A 13,926-nucleotide genomic window follows, 5' to 3' on the forward strand; every position below is an offset into this window, starting at 1 on the left:
ATAGTCAAGGTAACTGTGGGAGTTTGAGAGTTTGTCGGTAGTTTTTAGTGGCCAGCCTATCCCCTAAAATGGAAACAGGTGTTGAGGAAGGGAAGGGAAGGGAAGAGTCAGAGATGGACCAGGTGAAGGTGAAAGCAGGTGGAAGCAACATAGTTAAATTTTTCCAATTCTGGACGAGAGGGGGAAGCAGTGCTTATGATGTCATTGATGTACTGGAGAAAGTTGTACATTGTTCTCGATTGGAATTCTGAACCACGGTAATATGGTCATTCTAGATTGCCCCATGAGAAAACATCACTATGTCGAATTCATCAATCCCCTTCAGCATCTTCTGTACTTCAATTAGATTTCCTCTCATGCTTTTGACATAAAGGCAAAATGGCTAATCCACTAAACCATTCTCTTGCCACCTCCTCTTTTACTTTCTCCTGAGGGTATCTGAATAGTTTTGGAAACAAAGGGACATCACAGCCAAAGCAGGAGCACTTATCAACGCCACTGATAAATTAATATCTTTAGAGATACACGCAAATTTTTCCACAGGGTTTAATCCATTAGCCTTCATCGAATATTAAACTTCAATACACACAGGGTAAAGTTAAAATGCCACTTTGTTTGCTGGTAATTAAAAAGAATTATTTACTTGATGTTGACACTGAAATAGGACTGCAAGGAGTCAGTTAATTTGTCCAGTAACACAGCATGTATGATGGAGGGGAAGATAGCTACATTTATTATTAATCAAAGTTGGAGGTACAATATCATCTCGTATTTCTATAGTCAAGAATTCCTAATTTAAAAGCAAGATTGGTCTACTAATGTTCACCACCATGCCTTTATGCCCTACTTTAATCCTTAGGGCTCTGTGCATCAGACATCTCAACAACTGACCTCTCATCATTGGCACGGTTGGTAAGACTGCTGCTTTGTTTCCCTCATGACAGAAAGCCTTCAAAAACATATATACTTAGTACTCAAGATCAAATAACCTCTTTCCCAACAAGGACAGACACAAGTCCAGTACCCCACTGTTTAAAGGCACCAATTCATTCCACACTCCAAATTCCTCATTTAGCAATGTGCTTCACGGCCCATGACAGAATAGTGCCCAACAACCTATTTTTGTAGTGGTGGCAATAGAAACAGAGTGTTTGTGTGTCCACATCATGAAAAGAAATCCACAAGAATAAAGCATGGTCAAAACATTTTTAGGAAAGGCTGGGTTAGACCAATCAGAAAAGGCTTGTAAATTCAGCAAGGGAAGCAGATTAATATCTTGGGTTGGTGGGGAGAAACAAAGCTTTTTTAAAAAAAAAGCTGTTGCTTTTGATCTGGAGCGTGGTGTATAAATTGAAACCTAGTTGAATAGAAGCTTTTCAAACAAATTGATAGATATTTTTAAAAGCAAGATTTGCAGGGCAATGAAGGAAGAGTGGAAAGCAGCGGGCCTGATTTAATAACTCCTCCCAGAAAGTGATGTTCAGAATGAGCTCTCCATGTACTCATTCTTTAAAATCATAAATCAGATATAGTAAGTTAGTTTTGCATGTTACTCCTAACTCCGACAATGGCAATCATAAAAATATTGTAAGGGAGATTTACTCGCTCCTCCTTTCCTGTACAATAATCCAACATTAAAATACAAAAGAACACAAAATAGGAAGCACATTTCATCAGAGTTCTAATGTTTCCCATTTAAGATTTAATATCATGTGATTCAAATTTATCAAATCAAAATATCCTCACTCAGGCAAATTCCCATAAGACAACACAGAAGCAAATTTTGATCAAAAAATTGGTCATGTTTCTACAGTGATTTTTAAATTCTTTATTCTTTTTTTTAAAATATATCTTTTTCACGTAACTGGAGTGAAAGTATTTTCTGGTCCCACTGTTGGGTATACAACCTTAGACAGGCTCATTGGCACAAAACCCACAAGTATTAAGAGAGAGGTCACCAACAGAATCCAGTGTTTGTTCATGGTCCAAAAAAAAGCATTTGCAAAATAAAAAGCCTTATCACAGAAGTACATAATTGCAGAAATGCTTGGTTTGTTTGTTATACAGCAAGTGTTTGTGGAATATGAAGCTATCGAGACTCAACCAGAAATTCATGCTTGTCACCACAAACTCCATTTGGCACAATCTTATGATAAACTTGCTCTAATAGGATTCTGTCAAAATGTAACCACCTAGAATTAGAACACTGACACCTTAAATTATGCTCTCTGTTAAATCGCTAGATGTATGCTTCTAATTTTCCTTGCCTGATTGGTAATAATTTGTATCCTGAAGTTTAACATCGAGTGGTGTCAATATATTAAAACGCATAAGTAAGGCGAGCATTGCATGAAAGAGAGGTGAACTCAAATTCTGCATGGACAAAACCATTCACATTTTTTTTGGCTACACAGTGATATTTACAATAGTTTAGTACTGAATCAGGTTTGTTTAAAAGTTGATACTCATCATTTATTACAGTCAGCACTGGTTCCTGAAAAAACATGAGTATCATACAACTACAATGGCAAATACCAAATTGGTTTTGATTGCCTCCATGAAAAGATTTCTTTAAAAAAAAGTTAAAACAAGAGAATCCTTTGGAACATTTTGAATTGAGCTTAAAGCTCAGGTTCTATACTAAAACAAAATAGGAAAGACGAAGCAGACAAATAAAGATTTTCTTTAAATTATTACAGTACTACTTGTTTGCACATCAATCATATACAGGCTCAAGTGATTTCGTGGAGACTGTGCTATCACAATATAACATGACAGCTACCTCTCCCGGCAGTAAATTAGAAAATCAAAACAATCATTTATAATTGAAGGAGTATAGAAAAGAAAATGCAAGCAAAAAAACCAGGCTGATAAAGGAATAAGATGCCTAGGGTTGCAGAAATGCTCTTTGAATATGTTTGTTGAGCATTTAAACAGCTAGGCTAGCTCCTACTATACATTCTTCTACTGAGGTTTCAGACAAGTTGGTCCTTCTTCGGATCGTTTTGGTTCTGCTCCATCTAATACCTTCAAAGGGAAAAGAACCGTTGTATGAACAGTTATCTTGAAAATTCTGTTAATGGCTATCATATGTATAAGTTCTGCCTCTTTCATTTAAACGCAGATAAAATTTACTTATAATTCTACTCCTTACATGAAAAATTGCTAAACCTAAATCTGTAGGCGAAGCAAAAAGTATTTTTTTTTATTACAGTCATTTGATTACTGACCAAGCAATTAAGGATTATAAAGTATACGATGTAACTGATAGCATAAGATAGCTGAGTAATGTAAGGAAACTGGAACAGGGCACGGAGCATTAACTGCCGATTTAGTACCAATACAAATGCTGCTGTTCAAACATAATGTCCCCCCTGCAGGTAACTTCACAAAGGTTTACAGGTTAAATAGAATGACCTGGGAGTTTTTGGTTTATTTTGGTACAGCGATGCTTGCAGTGTGTGGTGCAACTCAATGCTTCAAATGTTTCCACCAGTTTATTTAATAAATCTGTGTGTTAATATTTTCCACCCTCTGTAATACGATTTCCACATGATGAGGTGAGCCTGGGCGTCAGAATTCTCTGTAGACTTGGTATTAGTCACTGAATGAGGTGATGTCAGTTCTTTCAGGAATTCTTCAGTTAATCCAATGGTTTCAGATGCTAAATGGGGGAACTGGCCATTATTTTGTGAATATTCAAATTTCTGAAGGAAAGCATTATGTCAAGCACATGCTGACATAATGCTTTCTGATAAAGTAAAAGTTAAAATACTACACTGATAAAGTAAAAGGTAAAATTTAATATTTGGACTTCTGTCAATGAAGGACCGTCACACATCAGAAGGCATTTGGTGCTTTTTCCTTTATTGGTCAGAGTATGGAGTACAGGAGTTGGGAGGTCATGTTGCAGCTGTACAGGACATTGGTTAGGTCACTATTGGAATATTGCGTGCAATTCTGGTATCCTTTCTATCGGAAAGATGTTGTGAAACTTGAAAGGATTCAGAAAAAACTTACAAGGATGTTGCCAGGGTTGGAGGACTTGAGCTACAGGGAGAGGCTGAACAGGCTGGGCTGTTTTCCCTGGAGTGTCAGAGGCTGAGGGGTGACCTTATAGAGGTTTATAAAATCATGAGGGGCATGGATAGGGTAAATAAACAAGGTTTTTTTCCCTGGGTGGGAGTGTCCAGAACCAGGGGGAATAGGTTTAGGGTGAGAGGGGAAACATATAAAAGAGACCAAAGGAGCAATTTTTTCGTGCAGAGGGTGGTGTCTGTGTGGAATGGGCTGTCAGTACAATTGCAACATTTAAAAAGCATCTGGATGGGTATACGAATAGAAAGGGTTTGGAGGGATATGGGCTGGGTGCTGGCAGGTGGGACTAGATTAGGTTGGAATATCTGCTCAGCCTGGACGAGTTGGACCGAAAGGTCTGCTTCCATGCTGTACATCTCTATGACTCAGAGTCACAACAGCAATGGAAGATTTATACACAGAAAACCACAAGATGTTCAATTTTTTTGCAATGCCAGAATCTTATGCTCAGGAGCAATTTTATTTCTTCAAGTCATTATCACATGGTGAATCTTAAACAATTTCAATAAATACATGCAATGAAGATACATTATACACAAATGTACCTGTAGTAATTAGGCTTGAAAGGTCCATTTTTGTTCAGGCCAAGATATTTTGCCTGATCGTCAGTCAATTCTGTCAAGTGCGCATCAAAGGTTGGCAGATGCAAACTGGCAACATACTCATCTGCAAGGAAACAAGATTTTTGTACAGAATTAATTACTAGAAGTAGTGAGTAACTGATACAAGTAACTGTGGGGACTCAAAATTGCATCTCTGAAACCTATTCTAGAATTTCTAGTTATTTAGTGTCATGGTAAAGCTATGCAATGTATTACTGCAGTCCTTTTGTCTAATATGCAGCTTTACAATGTGAAACACAACACTACATACCCATCTTTTTAGGCAGAAGATACACATCTTGTTTATAACGTCCCTCAGGGGCATTGTAGAGCTCTATTAGAGCCAGTGCCTGTAAAGATATCAGCAAAGATTGTGAACTTAGATGATATACAGGATTGGTTTAAATTCTTATATTTGCCAACTCACCTGGAATATTCACTTTTGTAAAACATTGCTCAAATCCTATTGCTCATCTTCACTGTCCATTAAACAGAGATTTACTACTTCAGTAACGATAACGCACCAGCACCAGGTCTTGTGACAAGGAGGCCAGAGATCTAGTAATTTAAACTGGTGCTTGTTTTTGAACTCATTTAACCACACTGTTATCACTGAACAGCTGTCCATGTTTGTCATATGTAACATTTTAAGAGATTTATCATCTCTAACCAGAAGTAAAGGGAAGACCGTTTAGAACAGAGATAAGGAGAAACTTCTTCAGCCAGAGAGTGGTGAATGTATGGAATTCATTGCCACAAAAGGATATGGAGTCCAGGTTATTGAGTGGACTCAAGCCAGAGATAGACAGGTTCTTACATATCAAGGGGATCAAGAGTTATGGGGAGAAAAAGAGAGAATGGGGAGAAGAAACCTATCAGCCATGATTGAATGATAGAGCAGACTTGATGGCCTGAATGGCCTAATTTCTGCTCCAAGGCCTCATGGTCTAAGCACTGCCCAAGAGGTGAGTAAAGTTAGCCCATCATGTTTCACATGGTAAGAATAATGAAGGGAGATGGTGATGCATTTGTAATGTCTCTAGAGTAGCAAGCCAGAAACTTAGGTTAACACTCTGTGGATGTGGTTCAAACCTCTCCACAATAGCTGGTGGAATTTAGAAATTCAATTAATACATCTGGAATTGAAGTCTAGTTTCAGCAACGGTGACCACATCATTGATTGTTTACCAAGATTCTTTGGAGAAGGTAATCATCCATCCTTTTCTGATCTGGCCTACATGTGATGCTAGATCTACAGCAATGTGATTGACTTTCAACTGCCTTGTAAAATGGTCGAGCAAGCTAATCAGTTTAGTTAGGGATGAGTAACAAGTGTCAGCCTTGGCAGTGACCTTGACATCCCAGAAAATTTAAAAAAAAATAGATTAAATACAGCAGCATTCTGAATAAACCACTGATATATTAAAGGAGACCTTTGCTACACTGTAATTAGGCTTTTTTTTGTGAAATGACCATCCAGCCACCTACCTGAGTGGTCGCTGTGATTGAAAGCACAAACGTGGGAACAGTTGAACAGCTCAAGTTCAGAAGGCGACCCTTAAGCAAGAAAAGAAAGAGGAATTGTTAAAATAGAATTTTATAATGCACATGGATGTTCACTGAACACACCTTTTTTTGATCAGATGACAGACAAGTGAGTTACTGGCAAGCATCACAAGCGATTCATAGAAAGCATGCAAAAGATGCACAAAGGTACCATGTAATGAGCTACAGTAGAATTCTTGTGAGCAGCAATAATGTCAATTCGTCTCCTGGAATACTTTACTGCAAGTTCCAGACAATTCCTGAAAATCTTATGATACAAGGTGTCATCAGTTTAATTAGTGCTTTCATTTCTCAAGAACAGTTTGTTTCCCAACTCAACCCCAATGCACAGAATTCACTCCAGAGCAAGCGCCAACACTCCGCTTTGAGACTTTATTTTATCATACCCTATATGCTACTTACTAGGAGCCAAGCAGTTATCCAAATCAAATTGATTTTTCTATCTCAACTCTAAAAGGTTCCCATGACAAACCTACAAAACTGAATCTTTACAATGGCAAATTTCATTCCCTGAATCATGCTACAGATGGCTCCCCCTCTACAACAATGGCCTGTCAGCTTTATTGTGTGGTCACACTTTATTTTTATTCATACTAATGTTTTCAAAAGGTGACCACACCGTGAGATGTCATGCTCGCTCTCTCTCTCAGCTACACTGGCAGCATCCAACTCTCCCAGTGATGGTACTAGCCAATTGCCCAGCACAGCTCCTGTCTTTAGGGTCCTAGAGATAAGCTTGTTAATTAGATACTTCCTGGAAATGCTGCTGTCAGACACCATAGTCTTCAAAAGGATGCTCCAAGAATTTGATCCAGCGACAGTTCAGTGATACCAGTACTGTTCTAACATAGTTATTTAGTTAAACTTGCAAGACCGTGATTGTTGCTCCTCATTCCCTCGCTCAGGCATGACTAATAGGTTGAATGGCCTCACTCTGTACTATTAAACAACAGGCAGTTAGCAAAACTCCTCGAACCACAGGAGTCAAGATCCGGAATGGTCACAGCCAGCATTTAAAAACTAACTCTGTCGGAATCATTTGCCTTTGCCATGATTCAGAGGATTAAAAGTGACAGCCTTAAAGCTCCAATTTTGTAAACTTTTTTATGTGAACTTTGTGGTGATGGTGGCGAGGGTGGGAATGGAAAATCAAGAAGTGGATTAATATGGACAAGTTCACCTCTTAGCAATTGGTTAAAGTGCCCATCATGTTTGTTTTTTTTTTAAATACTGTAGCTTACTAAAATGTTGCTTGAGGGCTGCCTCAAGCCCAGATTAAAAATCAATGTCTTCAGTAATAGAGAAAATAAATGCCTTCGTTGTGATTTCCAGCTGTTTGTACTCACAATATTATCATTCTTAAAGCTGGAAAAAGCTATCTTGGGCCATTCTTGTACTGATGCTAACTTTAGAAGAATAAAGAACACAAACCTCAGCTAAAAGTACAACACGTTTCCCATCAGGCCAAATCACGTGATCAACTTGAGACCGTACACGCTCCCATGTCAGTTCTGGAGTACGTAGGCTTGCCTGCATTAGATAGTGTACAAAAAGAAGCAGAAACAAATATTACAGAACATGGGTCGATAAAAACAATTGGACAAAATGAACAAAACATTCTGTTTTACGTGTTTAATTACTTGCATTCAAAATTAAACAATCTTCTGTTTAATCAATATTAGTATTTCGGCAAAAGCTTTTAAAAGGTGGCAAGTTGCGATGCTAATGTATTTGTTTTCACAAAATAAGAACAACACTCAACATGCCTGAATCACATCAAATTCTCAGTCATTATTAGACACTTTACTAAACAAAGATTACAGATAGGTACAGATTAAAAACAGAATTAAGACTCATTACATTTCGTGAGCAGCATCGCTCAGGTCTACAACATCCACCACCTAGACAGGCAGCAGTTGCAGTGATGCCTCCAGGGTCCACCCCAATTATGTCCGTATATTAGAATTTCTCAAATTTCTTTGGGTTGGAGTCCAGTAATTGGTTGACCCACAGCACTGCCAGAGGAGGGCACTTGTGAGGAAGAAAAAACTTGCAGGGTTGTGGGGACTGAGCAGAGGAGTAGGCCTGAACTAATTGCTCTATGGAGCACTGACATGGAATCAATGGACTCCTTCTGTGCTCCTGTAATTCTATCACACTTGTAATAATCTCAAAATAGGACGAGACAGGTCAATTGTGCCAGACTGCATGCTGTCTCCACATACAAAATACTTTAGTTTGCTCTTTTCATATAACTTCAATCCTTTTTCAAGTGTTCCAATGTCGCAGTCTAAGTTTATTACAATTTTACCTTACCACGTCAATTTCTGTATTAGAATGCCCCATATTGCAGACAATGCAACCATTTTTCATTCGGTCAAGTTGTTCCCTAGTAACAACATTCTTGTTACCTAAAAATAGAACATATCCACTTAAAAAGAAACTATACAGTAGGTACAGCCACAGTCACTTATGCCATTAATATGAACTAAAGCGTAATTCACAAAATGCATTATTGTTAATTATAAACAAGAGTGTCTATTCAGAGTTGATGACTGAGGAACATAATTCTGCCATCGTTTAATCATTAAAAAAAACAAACATTTGACAACTTGACATGTGTTACTATGCATCAACTAGCCAGAATGTACTGGACACTTGCTTCTTATAACAAAGAAGAATTGAGAAAGCAATAAAAGAAAAACACAATACATCGGTGACTTTTAAAATAATCACATTCAATTGTGCTTTTTAACCAAATTAAATATTCACAAGAAAGACTTCCCTGAACAATTGCCAAATTCTACCTCAACCCACCTAGTTCACACCTAATAGGTACATTCAGAAAATTATTTTCATATCTGTCACCATTTTAAATACCTTCTTCATTCCATATCTCATTTTTAAAACAATACTTACAATCACAGTGGTAAACTTGGTCGCTAAATAAGACATTGTGCATGTTGTAACTATAACTGCATCCCTCCAGTACCTGTGCAGGTAATGATCAAGTCCCCCTGTCGTACAACTTCATTCAATTTCATCACACGAAATCCATCCATACTACAGGGGGAAGAAAATTCATGATAAAATAAAGCAGTAAATGCCTTAGGCTGAGAAGGCTTTGCTTTTGACAGAAAGGTCAGCTACTTACAATTTTATCAAATAACTTTGAAACTCACAAAGGTTAATGGAATTTTTGCTTTTGTCATATGAGGTTTGAAGTATAGGAGTAGTGAAGACTTGCTTCAACTGTATTGAAGCTTGGTTAGGTCACTCCTGGTGAATTTTCACAGAATCATAGTATCCCTACAGTGTGGAAACAGGCCTTTGGCCCAACGAGTCCACACCGACCCTCTGTAGAATTGCCCATCCAAACCCATTCCCCTGACTAATGCACCTAACCTACACATCCCTGAACTCTTTAGCATGGTCAATCCACCAAACCTGTACATCTTTGAACTGTGGGAGGAAACCGGAACATCCGGAGGAAACCCATGCAGACATGGGGAGAATGTGCAAACTCTACACAGATAGTCACCTGAGGCTGGAATCAAACCTGAGTCCCTGGCGCTCGAGGCACTGAGGTTTGCATGGCTTTGGTCACCTTACCACATGAAAAGGTATTATTGGCATAGAGGGAGCACAACAAAGATTCAACAAACTTATTCTTATGATGGCATAACTGTCTTATGAAGAGAGATTGGGCAAACTGGGCTTGTATTTGCTAGAGTTTTTAGATCTAATAGGAAGCTACAAAATACTTAGAAGGGATTGATGGGGTAGAGGTGGTTAAGTGGCTTCATTGTTGAGGAACTCAGAACCTGGGGACCATTTAAAAATAAAATGCGAATGCCAATTAGGACCAATATGTGCAGAAATCCTTTTATTCTAAGTTGTGAGTCTTTGGAATTCTCTACCCCAAAAGTTTACCCTCAATCTGCAAGTACATTTGAAGTGGATTGATTGATTTTCAATCAATCAGTGACGGCAAAAAGGTTATGCCTTTTACCCACTGAAGTATTTGATGAATCATGATTGTATTAAATGGCGAAGGAGGCGCAACAAGCTGAATGGCAGATTCCCAAGACATTTTAACGTTAATAATAATGTTAATTAATAATGATAATTATAACCCTAGGTGATCCATTGACCACTTAGGTTGAGATTCAGAAAATTTACTTCGTTAGTCTTGTCAGTTGGATTGAATATTGCTGAGTAGCATACAATGATGAAAATTAGGAACAGAAGCAGATAATTTAATAAGATGATGTCTATATTTGTAGATCAACTCCACTTTCCCACCCTATTCCCATATTTCTAGATTCCTTTAATATCAGAAGTTGTATCAATCACAATCCTGAATATAGTTTTTGACAGAGCAGGCAAAACACTCAAGGGTAGAGAATTTCAGGACGCAACGGTCAATGAAGAAACTTGCCCTCGTCTTTTTACTAAATGGTGAATTTTAAGCCTATTTTAAACTAAAATTAACCCACGACTCTGATTTCTAGTTCCATCCTCTTTAGCCAGGGGAACCTTTTGGTAGTTACCTTGCCAAACCCTCAGTTTTAGATTTTTAATGAAGTTATTTTTCCAAACTCAACGGAATATAGGCCCATTCTACTCCATCTTATCACAGGAGTCATTCTAATGAACTTTTGTTACAATATTTTAAGAGGTAAAATATTTCTTGGCTAAAAGTATACACAGTTTTGCACAATGTCTCACCAGAGTTCTATGTAATTGCAGAAAGGCTTCCTTACTCCTATACTCTAAACACTATGCAATAAAAAGTAACATACCATTGCCTTCTTAAATTTGCTTTATGTACTTGCAATTTAACTTTGTGATTTACTTGCATCACCAGAAGTTAAATGTAGGTCAACCAAATGAAACTGATTGGTTAACAGAAAAAGTGGCTAACAATCCAAGGGATTATTTAAAAGTTAACTGTACAAATTTTTGTCAGAACTTCTATCACCTAATGAATGTTTGGTTAAATATCAACAGAGCATTAAGTCATTTTATCATGTGATGTGGTGATGCCAAACATGATCTAAATATTAGTTATTCTATTATATTCTTCAAACTTGTTTTCGACCTGCCAGGATTCTCTTCTTCACAACTGAAGTCACTAATTTATTCAGAGATACAATACCACTGGTGCCAACTGCCTCTAGCTCACTTCCCAAGTGACCATTCCTCATGTTACCCATGAAATCACCTGCATGGAGAATTACTGCTGAACACTGTCTGACTCAACAGCAATCATTGGATTGTGCTCAAGAACAGGATAATGTTTCTCCACCTCTGATCTAGGAGAAATACTATGGCTGACCATCAACTAACAACAGGGGCAGAGGGCTGAACCTAGGAACATGATAGCTAAACAGCATTCAATGAATAAGAATCACCTTTCAGATGTAAAGTGGGGGCAAGTTAAATCCTTTTCCCATTACACATGGTATATGGAAGCCTATTTTTCCCTAACAACCTCTTGTACTGCTCCATAAATCCTAAAACAGCAAGTGACGGTTCAAGCTTCAACCAGAAGCGAAGTATTCAATCAGTCCTAGAAGCATTTCATGGATCAACCGCATTTACTTGTAAGTAAGTGAAAGATCTTCTATATGATAGATTGATGGCCAGGTAATTTATTGAACAATTATTTAACACAGTATCAGTGTAGGTGCATCATTCAACATGACAAACCAGAGGATCTAAGGTCTGATTGCTGGTTTATGTACAATTAGCCAATGTGTCTTCTTTGGAGCATTAAAACTGGCTTAGATAGGTTGGCACAGAAAGAAAAAAAAAAAACAGCAAATGGTTATCCATAGACACCTTTTCGAAACAGGGCTTGGATTTTAGATAAGGAAATGCCACATTTCAGCAATGATGTCCTAGACGACGAAACTCCACTTTGACCTCACCTTCCGATAAGAGCAAACACTCACTCCCCCACGACCCCCTCAAAACAAATCTACAAAAATTCATAAGGAACAAAGTGCATCTTTTATATGTAGACTCTCACAAACAAAAGCTTCATGTACTTTTTAAAATAATCCTTTTCTTTTGTATGATATCTGCAAAATTGCTTGCTGTTCAGTAGCAGATACAGACCGAAATAAATGAATCTAACCACATCATTTGCAGCCTACAGTATTCTGGGAATTAAGGAAACGCTCTTTTGCTGAATATTTCCTACACAGTTCAACTATGATCAGAATTGGGAAACATCAATTAGTTTGACATTTCTCAGAAGAAAACACAGCTAAAAATCTAGTTGGCTAAATAATGCAGAAATTAATTCTTAACCAAGTATCCACCATATCAAATGCATGGAAATAAAATCTCATCACCTCGGTGGGTGGCTCAGTATCACCCTACAGGCTCTATTAATCCCCAGTTCACTTAGCGAAAACAGATCAAGTTTGGGCACGTAGCAGCAATTAACTTTGAAAACGGTCACCTTACCAGGCCTGTAAAGCACAAATTGGATCAATTTCTGTCACATAAACGATAGCACCCAGTGCCTTCAGAGCAGCGCAGCAACCTTTCCCAACCTATCAACACATCAACATGAAAAAGAATTGCTTTATTATTAGTTTTTCCTTCAGAGTCCTTGGCCTCAAGAAACAGCAGATACAGGCTATAAAATTATCTTATTGCCGCCAGGTTTACTGCATATGATTTCAAAAGCAAAGCTTAAAAGATATTTGAGGTAGCTGCAGAGAATAGAAAGTTTAAAAAAAAACACAGAACAGAAATTTGAAATGAAAACTGCAAGTAGGGAAATGTGTAGTGTCAGCCATTACCTACATAGAATTAAAGAGATGATACAGCAAAGAAAGTGGCCATTCAGCCCAAGTGATCAAGGTCATCCCTCTTCATCTAATCCGGTCAGTCAAAACTTCTATTCCTTTCACACTCATTTATCGACCACCCCCTTAAAAACATTGGAATGAAAAAGACAAGCTAATGGATAATGTAAGAACTTCTTTCTTTGCACTCAATGTTAAAGTACTTCTTTTTTAACAACTGAATGACAGCATTTGTTCTTTATTTTCAAACAGCAATCTGACATTCCTAACCACAGAGTTAATAACACTGCTTTTTCTCCCCTCTCCAAGATCCAGTAAAGCAAGATTCTTGCTGTTCTAATAGTTCTCCCTGCACAAAGAATACGCTACACCTGCAGCTGTGTCTGCGTTCCTCGGCTGAGTGACAGATACAACGTGCCCAGTTTTACAATGATCATTCTGTCAAATCTGGAAAATAGGTCAGAGGGTGGGAAACAGGCTAATATTTCTTTTGAAAATGTTGCATTCTTTTTGGTGGACACGCTCACTAGGTAAAGTATGCGAAAACAAGAAAGAGACACATTAGCAATAGGCTCCACACATGGACATTGACAAAGAAGGAAGAGGTGAGTGAATGCTTAGAAGAACCTTGAAGAACACTCCTAACACCAAAAATATTACTGGGGTTACTTCAGTTTTGCATCATCAAAGAACATAAGGATATTAAAAGCATTGCAATAAATGAATCATTTTGCTACCTGTTTGTGACAGTTTCTTTCCTACTCGCAGAGGAACATCAACTTTCAATACTTTAATGTACTAACAGCTTGCTCAGACATCACAACACTTTTTTC

At 37.8% G+C, this 13,926-nt stretch overlaps 1 protein-coding gene across 2 annotated transcripts in view; it reads right to left on the reverse strand.

Annotated features, from left to right (window-relative positions):
* Positions 1 to 1,813: 1,813 nt before the first annotated feature.
* LOC122563087 (S-adenosylhomocysteine hydrolase-like protein 1) overlaps positions 1,814 to 13,926 on the reverse strand; it is an 89,187-nt gene continuing 77,074 nt past the window's right edge. For both annotated transcript variants that reach the window (XM_043716500.1, XM_043716501.1), the window contains exons 10-17: positions 12,747 to 12,835; positions 9,259 to 9,329; positions 8,583 to 8,677; positions 7,698 to 7,796; positions 6,189 to 6,257; positions 4,972 to 5,050; positions 4,644 to 4,764; positions 1,814 to 3,027 (exon numbers count right to left, since the gene is read on the reverse strand). In XM_043716500.1, coding sequence (XP_043572435.1) covers positions 3,021 to 3,027; positions 4,644 to 4,764; positions 4,972 to 5,050; positions 6,189 to 6,257; positions 7,698 to 7,796; positions 8,583 to 8,677; positions 9,259 to 9,329; positions 12,747 to 12,835 — 630 coding nt within the window. In that variant the 3' untranslated portion in view covers positions 1,814 to 3,020. The remainder of the gene's footprint in view (positions 3,028 to 4,643; positions 4,765 to 4,971; positions 5,051 to 6,188; positions 6,258 to 7,697; positions 7,797 to 8,582; positions 8,678 to 9,258; positions 9,330 to 12,746; positions 12,836 to 13,926) is intronic.

Source organism: Chiloscyllium plagiosum, chromosome 26 (assembly GCF_004010195.1).
Source record: "Chiloscyllium plagiosum isolate BGI_BamShark_2017 chromosome 26, ASM401019v2, whole genome shotgun sequence".
In the NCBI taxonomy this organism is placed as follows: Eukaryota; Metazoa; Chordata; class Chondrichthyes; order Orectolobiformes; family Hemiscylliidae; genus Chiloscyllium; species Chiloscyllium plagiosum.